The sequence below is a fragment of the Gymnoscopelus microlampas genome, assembly GCF_963454915.1.
Source record: "Gymnoscopelus microlampas genome assembly, chromosome: 19".
Lineage (NCBI taxonomy): Eukaryota > Metazoa > Chordata > Actinopteri > Myctophiformes > Myctophidae > Gymnoscopelus > Gymnoscopelus microlampas.
In genome coordinates this window covers 3,795,443-3,811,825 of record NC_139956.1, presented here as the reverse complement: position 1 = coordinate 3,811,825, position 16,383 = coordinate 3,795,443, and the positions used below count along the sequence as shown (strand labels likewise).

General features: G+C 42.9%; 1 protein-coding gene across 1 annotated transcript; it reads right to left on the bottom strand.

Moving 5' to 3' along the window:
• Positions 1–235: 235 nt before the first annotated feature.
• Positions 236–14,500, bottom strand: LOC311035177 (butyrophilin-like protein 10). The gene is made up of 6 exons (XM_084043256.1): positions 14,391–14,500; positions 13,042–13,383; positions 11,100–11,375; positions 2,841–2,885; positions 563–809; positions 236–357 (listed from the first exon to the last, which is right to left on the bottom strand). Exons 1-6 carry the CDS (start codon positions 14,464–14,466, stop codon positions 351–353), a joined length of 993 nt encoding a protein of 330 aa, XP_083899382.1. The 5' UTR covers positions 14,467–14,500; the 3' UTR covers positions 236–350.
• Between the last annotated feature and the right edge of the window lie 1,883 nt (positions 14,501–16,383).

The following is a 16,383-nucleotide window of genomic DNA, read 5'->3' as shown; positions in this document are numbered from 1 at the left end:
TATCATGCCCATGTTTTATCCTGACTCATGGTGACTGGAGAGACCAGGATACATGATTCAGCATTTATGTTGTTGCCCCGCCCGCCCAGGTACAGAAATGAGATGGGCTCTAGAGGAGGCGGGGTCTAGACTGGAGGAGGCAGGGTCTAGACTGGATCACAGTCAATTTGGAAATGAACAGGCACTGGACAAAGACTGAGACACAGGCTGAATCCACTAGTGCTAACTGCTAGAAGATGAAGACAATGCAGGGATGACAGGCAAAAGGACAAGATGAGGCGACATCTGGTGGACAAGCAGGGAAGCACAGGAGGCGGGACAACAAAACTCCTGCTCCATCACAGCATCACTTACTTCCTGAAAAAATCGAAATCCTAAAAAAAAAAATCGGAAATAAATATTTAAAAAAACATTTTCACGGTTTTTCAAAAATAGCAGATCTACAAGCTCGTAGCGCGGCACTCGGTGCCGCTCTATGAGCTTGTATATCTGCTATTTTTGAATAGCCAAAGAAATCTAAAATGACAGATGCGTTCCAGGTCTTAATGGGTTAATGACTTACAGATCAGCAAGGAGAAGCTTCTCATGTTCCTCTAGACCTTTGTAGAAAACGTCTTTGGCCTTTGTGGAGTTCAGGTGTCCGTAGAGTTCTCTCATCATCTCCTGGGTGGTGGCCTTAGACCTCACTTTTCTGTAGGCCTCTGTGGTGATGACCTCCTCCTCAACCAGTAGATCCAGGATGGGATCCACCGCGATCACGTTGTCAATCAGGAAACGCCGGCGTTGGTCCACAAAGTGTTTCTCTGAAGCTAAGAGGAATGAACATTGAGTTGTTGGTGAAACTATGCGAGGGAAACATGTTTAAACATTCTATCTTTTAAAATGGAAAGCCTGTACATACCTCAGTTACTGAAACATTAGGATAGACATGTGTGTTGTGTGAAGGCCTGTCTCAGTTTTTTTGGAATTTGATATACGGTAGGCATATAGGAGCCTATTAACATTCTATGCTTTTATAATGGAACACCTGCCTACCTTGCATACCTCAGTTAGGCTACTGATAGATTAGGACATGTGTGTAAGGGCCTATCTCATTTGTAAGCCCTCATGCCCATACACTCTGCGGTTCAGTTGTTTTTCACTATAGACAATAGCGCTAATGAATGGTGAACGTAGATATTGCGTAGATATTAATCTCTGTGGTAAATAAAACAAATGCCTCTGGTGATAAACCAGTCCCATATTTGCACACTGGGCCCTGATTGGTGCCCCACAACTTTGTGGTCAGGGAAATCCAATCACAACCGAGGGGGCCAGACCATATCTGCCGAGGGCTATTATTATTATCTTTTTTTTCACAGGCAGATTTGTCTGGTTTCCAGGCTACACTAGAGGAGGTGTGGCAGGCAGAAACACCTGTACAACTTTACTACAAAAATGATCTTTAAAATGTATGGTGCATGTGTTTCAAATGATAACTCATTGGAGTTGGAGTTGAGTGGAGGTCCTTCATTACATAATACAACATACTGTGAGTTAACATGAAAGGATTTACATATCTATAGACTCATGTATACAGTATAGTGTGTCTGTACAGACTCTATAGTTACACTAGTGTAGACCAGGGGTCTTCAACAGGGGGTCCGGGACCCCTAGGGGGTCCTCAGAGTTACTACAGGGGGTCCGCCAAATCTTTGTGTGATATGATCTTTTTTTTACATTAACCACTTGAACCCTAGCATCCCTTTTCTGAGGAGAACCTTTGCCAAAAATTGCCGATCTACAAGCTCACAACGCCTCGCAGCGCGAGGCGTTGTGAGCTTGTAGATCGGCTATTTTTGGCAAAGAGTTATAGGTGTGGAGGGGAAAAAATTGCAGCAAAAATCTGAAACACAATTTTATACAATATAGAGGGGGTCCCTGCTTCATCTCTCTCTCAGCTAGGGGGTCCTTGGCCTGAAAACGTTGAAGACCCCTGGTGTAGACTCCTATGTAGTGTCAGCTCACCTTCAGCTGCTCGGCTTGTTGAAGTTGAAGTTGAACTTGACACTGGAGGGTCTACTGTTACATTGTGTCAGAAAAGACAACACACTTGTATAAAGAAAGCTGGTATTACCTGGCAGTAATTATCCTGACAGTAAAGTGATTACATTTGTGTTCAGAAAGGTAATTAACTGTTGTCTACGGGCCGTTTATCCGCCACAAAAATAAAGTCTTATCACAGATTATATGAATGTGTGGTGTTCTTAGAACAATGGGAACAAAAACACATGTTGAGTGTCTACAGGATGCGTGGATCCGGATCTTCACATTGTAAAATCAACAGGAAGTTAATACGTTTTTTTATAATAAAAATAAAACAGAACAGTACTGGGTTTGGTAATGTTCTATATTGTCAGAATCAGCTTTGTTTGTGTCCGTTTATGTGCTAAAAGAGTGACTTTGAGAGCTGTTTCACCGTACAATGTAACTCAATTAGGAGCATTATTATTTTTGAATTATTTTTTATTTCTTGTCCTCTTTTGGAGTTACATCATGGCAAGGTAACTACACAACCCAAACCAAAGTGGTCTTGCCCAAAGTGATTGTTGTACATTAGCTCTTGAAACGGACACAACTGAACTGAAAACACATGCAAATGTGTTTGTCAGCCTTTATTTCAGTAAAGTATAAACAAGTGAAATTGGAAGTGACGAAACAAAACATTTGCAGACAAAATTAGAACTGGAAATTAGAATGGTTAATTAACCCTAACCCTATAACCCACTTCCAACCCCTTTAAGGCCCCTTTGCTAAAATGTACGTAGATTCAATACTAAGTCATGCTCAAAAACACTCACCTGAGACAGATGCAGCCATTCCTTCAGGTCGTGCTGCTGCTGCTGCTGCAAAAAAAAAAGAGAGAAATGTGAGCAAATATGGCCTAGCAAAGCTGGAAACAAAGTTAAGTTAAGTTGTTCAAGTCACAAATCACAGTCACAGCCATAAACAAGAAAGGGGCGCTCCCTGGAGCGCAGATCTCCGCCAGACAGGCCCGGTGGCCTACCTATGGCAGTGTAACGTTTTCCACTGCTTAGTATTGTCTCGAGCCTCCTTTTTTTTATTTTAGAGGCAGAATGTGACATTGACAGAGGTCAAAGGTACGCTGTACGTACTCCTACAGGCTGGGGGTGGAGCCTGTCAGTGGGGAATAAGAGCAGTAGGATGGAGGCGCTACATCTTCCCAGTGGGCGCTCCTCACTGGCAGGTGAGCCAGTAGGATACAACAGTACGTCCTCATCAGACTTACAACATCAGACTTACAACATCAGACTTACAAACTCAATGGTTGCATTATAGGCTTATGAACTCAAAGGCTGCAAGTCTTAACTGAAGTCAAGGCTACACAAGGTAACGTTGTCGTCCATCCATATGCCAGGATAGTTATAATGGGGACGACAATATGTTTAAATATGAAAGAGCTATTTCACTATATCTCATAATTCAGATAAAACTCTGCCGTTACCTACCTAAAAAGGTTCTCACCTAAAATAATAAACAAGTAGTAAGTTAAACATAGAAATCAAACATAAGACACGGCAAACAACAAGTACCTTGTGTGCAGTTGAATGTATGGGTCCGTGTGTGTGCACGTGTCTGCACATGTGTGTGTGTGTGTGTGTGTGTGTGTGTGTGTGTGTGTGTGTGTGTGTGTGTGTGTGTGTGTGTGTGTGTGTGTGTGTGTCTGTAGAAGTAAAGCTACGTTATATGGTAGAAGCAAGTGGAGAGGCTTGATTCATCAGGCTGGCCTGTTTAAAATGACTGAGTGAAGATGAGGAGTTGACAATAAGTGTGTATTCCAGAGTAAAGAACCTCTGTCTTTAATGGAGAGCTGGCTATGGGTGGACGGTACGGCTGAAGGGAGGATGGAGACTGGACTGTGTTAATGTTATAGATAGACATATATAGTTTTTTAAACAGAAGAACTGCTCCAGCATCTAAGTACATCATGGGTTGTTGATTATTTTTATCAACGTTTGAAGCAATGTTGAACTTTGGTAGAAGCCAACTCGGCATGATGTAATCATAAATATTATCATCTTTATCCCATAATAAAACTTTTGAGTTTTTTTTTTTTTTTTTCAGATTGATTGATTGAATTCTAAATTAGTCAAAGATGTAAGCAGCACAGAAGTATACACTTGGGCTAAATGGATAACACAAAACAGTCCTGGGGACTAGTTTCCATTGTGGTCCTATGTATTCAATTCATCAACATAGCATTAAATATTAACACGGATATTATTTGTTGTCATTGTCACACGCCCCAGGAGTGTGCCTTAGTACAGCGTTTCCCAACCATCGTTCCGGGGCCCTTTAGTGTGCCGTGTGAAAATTCAAAGAAGCAGAACGAAACCAACCCCGCCCCCCTTTCCGAGAACAATAGATGGCTTGAGCCATCGTCCGTCTTTTTTTTCTTTTTTTAAGTTATTCGGTGGTGAGTGCTGTCATAAATGTTTGGATATTGTGTAAATTCAACAGCTGAAGGAACCCTGTATTCTGCCTGAGTCACCTAGAGACAGTTTGAGTATATTTTCTTATAATAGCAGGTTGCTTTAAGTAGCTGTACTTTGTTCTAAAGTGTCAGTGTTGTGTAGTTTGTATAGTTGTAGTGTTGTGTAGTTGTATAGTTGCTTTAGCTTCTAACTAGTTGTTATTTAGCTTGCTCTATTGCTCAGCTGACAGCCTATTAAAGGCACTTTGAACTGAAGACTTGTATAATTAGGGGAGGTGCATTCACAGTGTCAAGGTGTTATAAGCCAGTGTGGGGCCAGTGTGACTTCAGTGTGTAAATTCAACAGCTGAAGGAACCCTGTATTCTGCCTGAGTCACCTAGAGACAGTTTGAGTATATTTTCTTATAATAGCAGGTTGCTTTAAGTAGCTGTACTTTGTTCTAAAGTGTCAGTGTTGTGTAGTTTGTATAGTTGTAGTGTTGTGTAGTTGTATAGTTGCTTTAGCTTCTAACTAGTTGTTATTTAGCTTGCTCTATTGCTCAGCTGACAGCCTATTAAAGGCACTTTGAACTGAAGACTTGTATAATTAGGGGAGGGGCATTCACTCCTGGCAGGTGATTAGCAATCAGTTGAAGTGGCTTTAAATACTAGCTTTGAAAGCGGCAGCTTTCAAGCGGCCAGTCGAACTAAGGCTAGACGAACAAAGGCAAGGCAGGCGACTTTGTCAAAGCCGAACAAAGGCAAGGCAGGCGACTTTGTCAAAGCCGAACAAAGGCAAGGCAGGCGACTTTGTCAAAGCCGAACAAAGGCAAGGCAGGCGACTTTGTCAAAGCGCGACTTAGTCAAAGAACGATAGGCAGTATCATTGACTAGTGACATAGATAGTAGTGTGACAGATATAGCAGTGTATAGTGTGTATAGGTTTAGTGGTCTACAATGTGTTTTCTTCCTATTCCTGTCCTCTCCTCTTCCTGGTGGTCGCACAAACACTGGGTTACACCCAGATGTCGCGATACCACTAATCTAATATATCCTACTCTGTCAACTCACGTCGAGCAAGTGGTAACGGGAGGGCTTTGGAATTGCCACTCGGCTGTGGTGGAAGGCAAAGCTGCTTTCATCTCAGCCTACGCATCCTTGCTCTCCCTCAACTTCCTTGCTCTGACTGAGACCTGGATCCCACCAGAAAACACTGCTACGCCCGCGGCTCTGTCAGATGTGTACTCTTTCTCTCACACTCCCAGAGCCGTGCGGATAGGTGGTGGTGCTGGTCTACTAATTTCCAGAAAATGGAAATACTCTCCTGTCTCACTGTCACAATTCTCTCCTACCTCCTTCGAATTTCATGTGGTCACTGTCTCTCATCCAGTCAAGCTCACCATTGCAGTTGTTTATCGCCCACCGGGCCCTGCTGGTGGCTTCCTGGAAGAGCTGGACACTCTAGTCTCTCACTTCCCTGTCGATGGCTCTGGATTCATCCTTCTGGGTGACTTCAACCTCCCGACTGAGAAGCAGCGAGACCCACTCCTTTCGTTTCTCGCCGCCTTCGACCTAGTTCTCTCCCCATCTCCCCCTACCCACGAGGCTGGCAACCAACTGGACCTGATCTTCACCAGATGCTGCTCTACAGCTAACCTGTCCGTCACTCCTCTTTCCAGTGAAAAGGTTAGAAAAGGTAAGAAATTATCTGATCACTACTTCATGTCCTACTCTCTCTCTCTCTCCTCTCCCCCCTCACAGCCCCTCCCTACCCACATGATTTCCTCACGTCGCAACCTTCGCACACTATCCTCCACTGATCTCTCCTCCTCTGTTCTCTCTGCTCTCCCTGCCCCTGAATCCTTTGCTCTTCTATCCCCTGACACCGCCACTGATCTTCTTTTCTCTACCCTATCCTCTTCTCTAGACCATCTCTGTCCCCTCACCACCAGGCCTGCACGCCAAACTCCACCTGCCCCCTGGTTGTCGGACTCAGTGCGTACTGAGAGACGGAGCCTGAGAGCGGCTGAGCGCAAATGGAGAAATGGCAACCTCCCGGAGGACCTTCTTACCTTCCAAACTCTCCTTTCTACCTTTTCCTCCTCTCTATCAGCTGCTAAAGCTGCTTTCTTCTGCACTAAAATTCAGGCTTCTGCTTCCAACCCTAAAAAACTATTTGAAACTTTCTCCTCTCTCCTGCAACCACCTCCCCCTCCTCCCTCCTCCTCCCTCCTCCCTGACGACTTCGCCAACTTCTTTGACAAGAAGGTGAACGATATCCGATCCTCCTTCACTCCTCCCCCGGCTGATGCCCTGCGCACTACCCACACCTGTCTGCCTTCCACCCCTCCCTCCCTATCTTCATCTACTCCTCCTCCCTCTCCCCCACCCTCTCTATCCCACTTCTCTCCCCTCTCCTCTAAAGAGGTCCTTCTCCTTGTTACCTCTAGTCGCCCCACCTCATGCTCCCTGGACCCGGTCCCATCCCCTCTGCTGCAGTCCTCTGCACCTGAACTCCTTCCCTTCTTAACCCACCTTATTAACACCTCTCTGACGTCTGGCTACTTTCCCTCTGCTTTCAAGACTGCCAGAGTCACCCCCCTCCTGAAGAAACCGACACTTGACCCCTCTGAGATCAAGAACTACAGACCGGTTTCCCTTCTATCCTTCCTATCTAAAACTCTCGAACGTGCTGTCTTTAAACAACTGTCTTCCTACCTCCACCAGAACAACCTCCTGGACTCCAACCAGTCGGGGTTCAAAGTGGGTCACTCGACAGAGACTGCCCTCCTGGCAGTGACGGAGTCGCTCCATGCCGCTAGAGCGAACTCTCTCTCCTCCGTCCTGATACTCCTGGACCTGTCTGCAGCGTTCGACACAGTGAACCACCAGATCCTCCTCTCCACCCTCGAGGGGATGGGTGTCTCAGGCTCTGCACTCTCCCTGTTTGCATCCTACCTGACGGGTCGCTCCTACCAGGTGATGCTGAGAGGGTCTGTGTCAGAACCACACAGGCTCACTACTGGGGTTCCCCAAGGCTCGGTTCTGGGTCCTCTTCTTTTCTCTCTCTACACTACATCTCTTGGTGCTGTCATCCACTCCCATGGCTTTTCCTACCACTGCTATGCCGATGACACCCAGCTGATCCTCTCATTCCCCCCCTCTGACACACAAGTGGAGGCACGCATTGCTGCTTGTCTGGCTGACATCTCGGAGTGGATGTCGACGAACCACCTGAAGCTCAACCTGGACAAGACCGAGCTGATGTTCATCCCGGGGAAGGGCTGTCCTCACCGAGACATGGCCATCACCATTGAGAATGCTGTGGTGACGTCAACTCGGACTGCGAAGAATCTGGGTGTGACCCTGGACGATCAACTGTCGTTCTCGGCTAACATCGCATCAGTGACACGGTCCTGCAGATTCCTCCTCTACAACATCAGGAGGATTCGCCCCTTCCTCACGGAGAAAACAGCCCAGGTGCTCATCCAGGCTCTTGTCATCTCCCGCCTGGACTACTGCAACTCCCTCCTTGCTGGTGCTCCGGCATCAGCCATCAGACCTCTGGAGCTTGTTCAGAAAGCTGCGGCTCGTCTGGTGTTCAACCGCCCCAAGTTCTCCCACACAACTATCCTTCTCCGTTCTCTGCACTGGCTCCCCGTAGCAGCTCGCATTCAGTTTAAAACCCTGGTGCTAGCCTATAGAGCAGTGAAAGGAACAGCTCCTTCTTACCTCCGGGTTTTGGTCAATGCCCACACCCCTGCCCGACCACTCCGGTCTGCCACCTCGGGGCGACTGACTCCCTCGCCACTCAACGGTCCTTCTGGTCGATCGACACGGTCACGACTTTTTTCTGTTCTGGCCCCACAGTGGTGGAATGAACTTCCCACTGATGTCAGGACAGCAGAGTCACTGCCCATCTTTCGCCGCAGGCTGAAAACCCACCTCTTCAGGAAACACTATCCTTCCTCTTTGCCTGGCCTACTTGTTGTTAACTAGTTGTACGAACTCTTGTTTTATTTTTGTATTGTTTTATTGGATCTTGTTTAGTCGATACACTTATTTGTTCTCTTATTTGAGCTCGTGCTCATTTGATTTTGCCATTTTTGTCTCATCTGTTTAAGAAAGTAGGTAGCTGATATATTGCACTTTTACCTTAGCGCTAGGTATACTCTTGGTTGCTTGTTTTTGCAGGAAATGTACTTAAAACTTCTGGTGATTAGTAGTTTTCGTTCCCTACCTATGTTGAATACACTTATTGTAAGTCGCTTTGGATAAAAGCGTCTGCTAAATGACTGTAATGTAATGTAATGTAATGATATTGTGTTTTTAGAAGTATATTGGGTTTAGTACCAAAGACGTTTTACTCTGGGAAGATGGAATCAGACTCCATCAAACCCGTGTGTGTGTGTGTGTGTGTGTGTGTGTGTGTGTGTGTGTGTGTGTGTGTGTGTGTGTGTGTGTGTGTGTGTGTGTGTGTGTGTGTGTGTGTGTGTGTGTGTGTGTGTATTGATTTGAAAATAATGTATATAAATGAACAAATTAGTTCAAGACTTACTAGTTGGCTTCATTTTATACCATACAAATCCAGCAATAGATACCACTATAATGATCATCCCCGATATCATAAGAATCAACCCTATCATCATATCCTCTGAAAGAGAAAAAAAGAGAAAAGTGAGTCATGACACAACTGTTATAACATAATAAAATGAATCAATTAATTCTGCTGTGATGTTAAAATGGTTTAAGGAACTGTCCTGTGGCCCAAAGCGCACAGGTTTGATTCCTGCCTGGTCTCCATTAACTCTTTAACTGCCAGAGTATATACACAATCTACCCCCTTCCCTGACAGAGAATAACATTGCAAAAATAGGTAAAATGTGAATTTTGTCTCCGTTTATTTTTTAACATTGAAGTGAATGGAGCAGAAAATCTTCGCATCGCGTTATCTCCTGCTTCCTTTGTGATAAACAAAAAATTGAAAAAGCAAAAAAAATAAATAATAATAATCCAAAAATTATTTTTTAATTTTTTCAAAAATCTCGTCAATCTCGTCGACGGCTGGCTGAGCCATGCGGAGAAAAACGAGAAATCTCGTCAATGGCAGGAAAAGAGTTAACAGCCATGTGTTCCTGTATGGTACGGTAAGTCACTCTGGAAAAATGTATATTTATTAATAAATAAATGTGCATTTGTTTATCAAGGAGCCAGAGAAAGACTTCCTTCTGCTTTGTTGTGAGTCCAGAGTAGAAGCAGCTTCACAAGTGGATGAAGATCAGACTTTATGATGAAATGACAACCTGACGTAGTCGTTCAGATCAAGTTAAATGTTGTTGTTTTTACAATGTGTTGTCCCTTTAAGACAGGGAACGCATCTGTGTGTCATTTTAAGATTTCTTTGGCTATTCAAAAATAGCAGATCTACAAGTGGATCTGCTATTTCTTTGGAAAAATTGGGAAAATGTGTGGAAATCTTTGAATATATATATTTTTTAAAGTGAACATTTGTAACTCAAATATTTGCTTCTGGGGGATTCTACAAATGTCTTTTTTTTTTAAACGTGACAGTTTTTCTACATCAGTGGTTCTGTATTTGGCCGCGGACCCCCATCTCAAAATATTTTGTAATAGGGACCCCCCAGAGGCAAAGATATGAGTCAAAAATGTCAAATAATTGCACCAATTTTCACGATAAAAAAAAAAATAGCCAAAGAAATCTTGAAATGACACAGATGCGTGAACCACAGTTCAATGTATGTACTGTTTTAATAAATGGTTTAATAGTTGACAGTTACAGGTAAATTGATCAAACACCATTTCCATGTTAGCACATGACATAATAGGGCATAGCAGTGGCGGCCATTTTGTGGTGCCACAGATAGAAAGCGCAATATTTTTTCCGATAAGAGATTTCTGGAAATATTTATATAAATTATTATATATATATAATACCCAGGCTTATATATATAAGCCTGGCTTATATATATAAGCCTGGGACCAAGCCATCCAGGCTCCTGGTGAACCAAGGTCAAGGTCTATGTCAAATAATATGTGAAAACTGCGGGGGGGGAAAAGGGCATTTAAAAATGGGTAAGCCCTTTCTCCTTCTGATCATCATGAAATGCACAATATTGTAAAATTGCTGAAATGTATTTAATAACTTTTGTAGGTGAACTGTTGTCTGTGTATTGTATCTGTAGTATGTTGGTGTATGTGTATTTGGGTGTGAATTAGGCAAGTGCTAATGGGAATCCATAATAAAGTAAAGTATTAAATATAGCATATATTATAATAAAATATTCAAATATGTTTTACAAAGAATCAAATGTTTTTTTTTTCAATTTTAATTCAAAAGAATAATTGATTTAATAAAAGTTATCTAGATCTCTCTACGTCGTCCTCAGACGAGCCCTCCATCGGTGTCTCCAGTCATCTCCCTTCTCCATACGTCTGAGTTTGTTTGTGCTTTTTACACCACCATCTTGGACGTGGGTATGTAGGTGTGGGACGTGCTTTTGAAATCAAAACCTTCATTACAGTGAGTGAATACAGTCTTACGGTATGACGGAGGTGTTTACAGAGGTTCCTCAAGGTGTTAAACAGTGAAGGAAAGGTTCATTACCTGCTTCAACACTGTGTGTCTCAACAGTGTGGTTGAAGTGTGGTAGGTGAACTCTACAGGTCACATGCTCTGTTAGAGCCACTGTCACAGTCATCTGGACAACATAACAGTGATCTGAAGGTGTCTCTGTCCATGAGGGGTCAGCATTGATGTTGTTTCCATCACTGTCCAGCCAAGACATCTCAGGTTCAGGAAACCAGCACCCAGAATCACATGTCCAAATTGAGACATCACCTTCATTATAGATTAAAGAGATCACTGGCTGAGACACAACACCTACAAAAACACATAAACAGATCATCAGTCATTATCGGTGAGTCAATCAGTCAGTCAGTCAGCCAGCCAGCAGTTGGGTTTGTTACAACTGCTGACTGATACAATAATGTATAACTCTTTTAAAAAGTAATATTACCTGCACAGTAAGTAGTTACATGACTTCTTATATTACTTTTCCATTACAACCCTCACATTTTGTAATTGCAACCTTTTCTCTATATTTTCAGAAGAATGTGAACCAATAGAAATGCTCTTCTTCAGCCTACACTGTAAGGATAATTCCTTTTAACAGGTCGTTCATGAAAGTCCTTGCGGTCTTGTTTCCAATGAGAACCTGTGAGCAATTAGGGGTTAAGAGTCTTGCTCAGGGACAAATTTCATTTCATCGACACATATGCTGACCTGGCCTGGAATCGAACCTGGGGCAACCAGGGCCTCTGGTTCCCTAGGCGGGCTCACTAACCACTCAGCTATGGCCGCCCTATTCGGCTCTGTTCCTTTATTAGTTTATGGAGCCTACACTGTATTACCATACCCTACCCTATACCCTACCCTACAGTACATAATCCTCCGAGCTAATTTTACATATTGGGTCCATTTGGTTTCATTTGTAAAATCATCAGAGTTCAATTCTGTACAACCCCCAGATAGAATATATCAGTTATAAGCCATTTAGACGAGGAATACACTTGAAAGTTGTGCTTAAGAAAGCAAATCTCAGAGGCACATATTGTACTTTTGACTTCACTACAATTATTTGACAGCTTTATTTACAAGTTTGCAGATTTAGATAAGTATTACAAAACATACATTAACCACTTAAATGTTATACTAAGTCTATTCACATCATGACACGTTGCAAGCTTTTGAAACATGTTGCACATTTAAGTGGACATTATACGTGCAAATGTGTTTTATAAAAATAATTATTGTAGCACTTTGAGATTTGCCCAAATGTAAAGTGCATCATAAATTATAATTATTACCCTTATTATTTTTTTCTATAATTTTTATCCCACGATTTTGTAACCCCATTTTTTACACCCAGTGCCAATCTCTATGTAATCCTGGGCACTACACTCCCTCTGCCAACCTAGGGAGGCCAGGGCCGAGCTCATGCCTCCTTCAATGCATGATAGCCAACTGACCTTCTTATCACCTGACAGGGGAGAGTTTCCCTGGTTGGACGTAGCGCGTGGAAGGAACACGTTATTCCAACCAGTTCCTTTCCCCTCCATCAGGCGCCCCGACTGGCCAGGGGGAGGCAGTAGTTATAATTATTATTATTGTAATGAGTAGCCACTTTTACAACTCATTTACTACTTTTGATGCTGTAAGTGTATTTTGACGCCGATACTTTTGCACTTTTATTATAATTAGGGCAATGATAATAACAATGGATTATTATTATTGTTACCCTTATTATTATTATTATTATTATCCAAGTACATGTTTGACTACAGGCCTTTCACTTGTAGCAGAATATTTCTACATTGTGGTATTGATACAATTATTTGACACCTGTCAGTGTGTGAGTCTCTCTCAGTCAGCCTGACTCACTGATAGGACCCTGATTATTTTAGTGTTGACTTAATGACAGCTATGTTGTCATGATCTTTATTGTTGTTTTTACATCCATTGTTTTTATTTATACAGTAAATCTTACCAACAAGGAGCTGGATAGAACTGCTGCTGTTCAGGTGTGGAACAGAACACTGGTACTCCCCCTCGTCTAAGAGATTCACCCTGGACAGCTTCAGGGAGATGTTACCACGAGACAGCTGATCATGAAACAGAGACGTCCTCTGTGTGTACAACAGGTTCTGACCGTCAGTAATGACATGTCCATCTAGGAGCACGTGCACATCCTCAGGCTTCAGGTCAGGTCTCGTCCACCGCACCGTCCCCTCCTCCATGTTCTCAGGTGGTTCAGTGTGACAAGGAAGGATGACATCATGTCCCTCTATGACCATCACAGGCTGAGATGACCCTATGACCTGACGTTGTCCTTAAAACAAAACACATGGATTTAGAGTAGAGATATTAATCTGTAATGTTTAATGTGTATTTTTTTAATCCCAAGATTTTTGTAACCCATTTCTTCACCCAGTGCCAATTATGTATGGCACTGGGTGTTGATTGCACTGTTGATTGCACTTATTGTAAGTCACTTTGGATAAAAGCGTCTGCTAAATGACTGTAATATGTAATGTAATGTAATGTAAGTAATCCTGGGCGCTACACTCCCTCTTGTCAGCCTAGGGAGAGCTTAGAGCCGAGCTCATGCCTCCTTCAATGCATGAGAGCTAGCAAGCCGCTTCTTATCACCTGACAGGGGGGAGTTTCCCTGGTTAGACGTACATGTTATTCCAACCAGTTCTTTTCCCCTCCATCAGGCGCCCCGGCTGACCAGGGGGAGGCAGTGTAGAGACCAGGATTACAGCATGTTTTTGTGAGGGTACCTACCCTAGGAGACACGGGGAGAACATGCAAACTCCACACAGAAAGGCCCTTTCGCCAATTAACCCCACCTAGGGTATGGGCACTGATGACACGGAGGAGAGAACACGGCCCCACGTGCCCACAGCATCCCCGGCGGGAATCGAACCCAGGACCTTCTAGCTGTGAGGCGCTACAGACTACGCCACCGTGCCCCCTTTAATGTGTATTTAGACAAATGTACAGTGTGTTGTGTGTGGTGTCGGGTCTGGATCTCATCCTGGTGAAATCTCAGTGTGTGATCAATCATATAGTGTGATATAAACCACTAGATATTATGACAGACGATTTCAACAAAGAGAGTTAGTATAGTATATGTGAAATACATAAAGATCTGATGATCTGATTACTCCCGACCACTTTACAAGTCCTACAGTGTAGTAGGCCTACCTGACATTACTTATCCACTTCCTAATCCCTATAGCAGACAAAACATCTGCAGCCGCTCCTTCTCTATCCGTCACTACACTGTAATAACCTTTAAGTTGTAATAATCAGTTGTATATATAACGTTACCTGTCACAGATGTGTTGTAACAGATGGTCCATATGACCAGGAGAATGTTGAAATAAATCCACATCCATGACCTCATGGTACAAACACTGACTTGGAAGGAAAAATACTCCAACATTATATATTCTGCTCCTTAATGTCGAACTGAGAAAAGTATGGATTTTCTTTCGTTGTTACATACATATGCAATGTGTGCCAGTTTCCTCTTTTTTTTTCCCACAGCCGTACTGTACCGTATCAAGGAAGGTTAGGTACAAGGTACATAAACAATCCACATCAATGCCGTATCATTAGCCTATAAATAATCTTATCTGATATGCACCGTTCCATAGGTCACTGATCAAACACATTGTATTATGTTATAAATATGGACTCCAGGCAGACTGTTTCACTGTTACATTATAAACATAAAACATTTGAGTACATACGGATAGAGGAATGCAGGTATAGTACTCAAATGGTAAATATGAATTACTATTAATTGGAGTCGAGTTAAATTAATTTGTCTCAAAACCATTAACATATGGCAGCCTTTTAAAATATAGATTTTTGGGGGGTCATTATTATATATTTTCTATGACTTGGCAGGCCGGATTGAGATGGTCAAAGGACCGGGTCCGGCCCCCGGGCCGTATGTTGCCCATGTGTGGTATATAGTATATATATAGTATATAGTATAGGCTACTCTGTATACCATTGGTTCTCAAAGTGGGGTCCGGGGACCCCCAGGGGTCCTTGAGGGAGTTCCAGGGGGGGTCCCCTGCTAAATGATAGATTAGGCAGCAAATGGACCCTTATGGGTCTGTAAATCTGAGAGTGTACAAATGGAACCAAATGCACCCTAACGGGTCCATTTGGTTCCACTTGTACACTCTCAGAGTTAAATTGACATAGATTTTACAATATAAATTGCGGTCCAAGTGATAGAAATGCAATTAAATGGGGGTCCGTAGCCTAATGCATGTCAATCTGGGGGTCCTCTAAATTAAAATGGTTGAGACTCACTGCTAGAGCCGTAAAAAATCTTCTCTTATGGGGGTCCCTGGCATATCTTTTGAAATGGGGGTCCGCGGGCTAATAAGTGTCAATTTGGGGGTCCTTGACATGAAAAAGTTTGAGAACCACTGCTGTATACTATAGGCCTACATTCATTATGAAATCACTATTATTGCTTGCTGCTAGAACCAGAACAAAATATGTATACTCTTATGTAAGCCTATATGTAGCTTATGCAAGATAAATGCAAACAATAAAGCACCTTGAACTTGAAGTTTGACTAATTAAGATAAATGTTTATTTTAAAATAAAGGAGTTTTTACTGGGATGTGGAGCAAAGTAAGGTAAAAATAATAATAACTAGAAAAAGTGCTCCTCGGAGCACAAGTCTCCGCCAGCAGACTTGTGGGAATGTTGGGAATGTTCTACTTCTGGGAATGTTCTACTTCTTATGTTCTAATTCTTACAAAAAATAGAACATGTTACTGTGTCATAGTAACATGACACAAGTGTCCTATCCGTCCTGTCTGTGTAAGTGTTCTATCCGTCCTGTCTGTGTAAGTGTTCTATCCGTCCTGTTTGTATAAGTGTCCTATCCGTCCTGTCTGTATAAGTGTCCTATCCGTCCTGTCTGTATACTGTAAGTGTCCTATCCGTCCTGTCTGTATACTGTAAGTGTCCTATCCGTCCTGTCTGTGTAAGTGTCATATCCCTCCTGTCTATGTAAGTGTCCTATCTGTCCTATCTGTCCAATTATGTATCCTATCTAATTGTTACAGTATCCACCATTTCTCAGCCATTTCGTGATGGTTCCTGTCTTACCTCACTTTGAAAGTGGCGCAGACACTTTCAAAGTGACGCCATGTATTTATAGGCCGCTATACGTCACTAGCCAATCAGATCACAGTATTTCACTGTATTGTCACGTGAGGCTTGACCAATCGGTGTGTCATATTTAGAAAGTGAAAACAAAGTCTCCTGGTGGAGACAACAATAATAA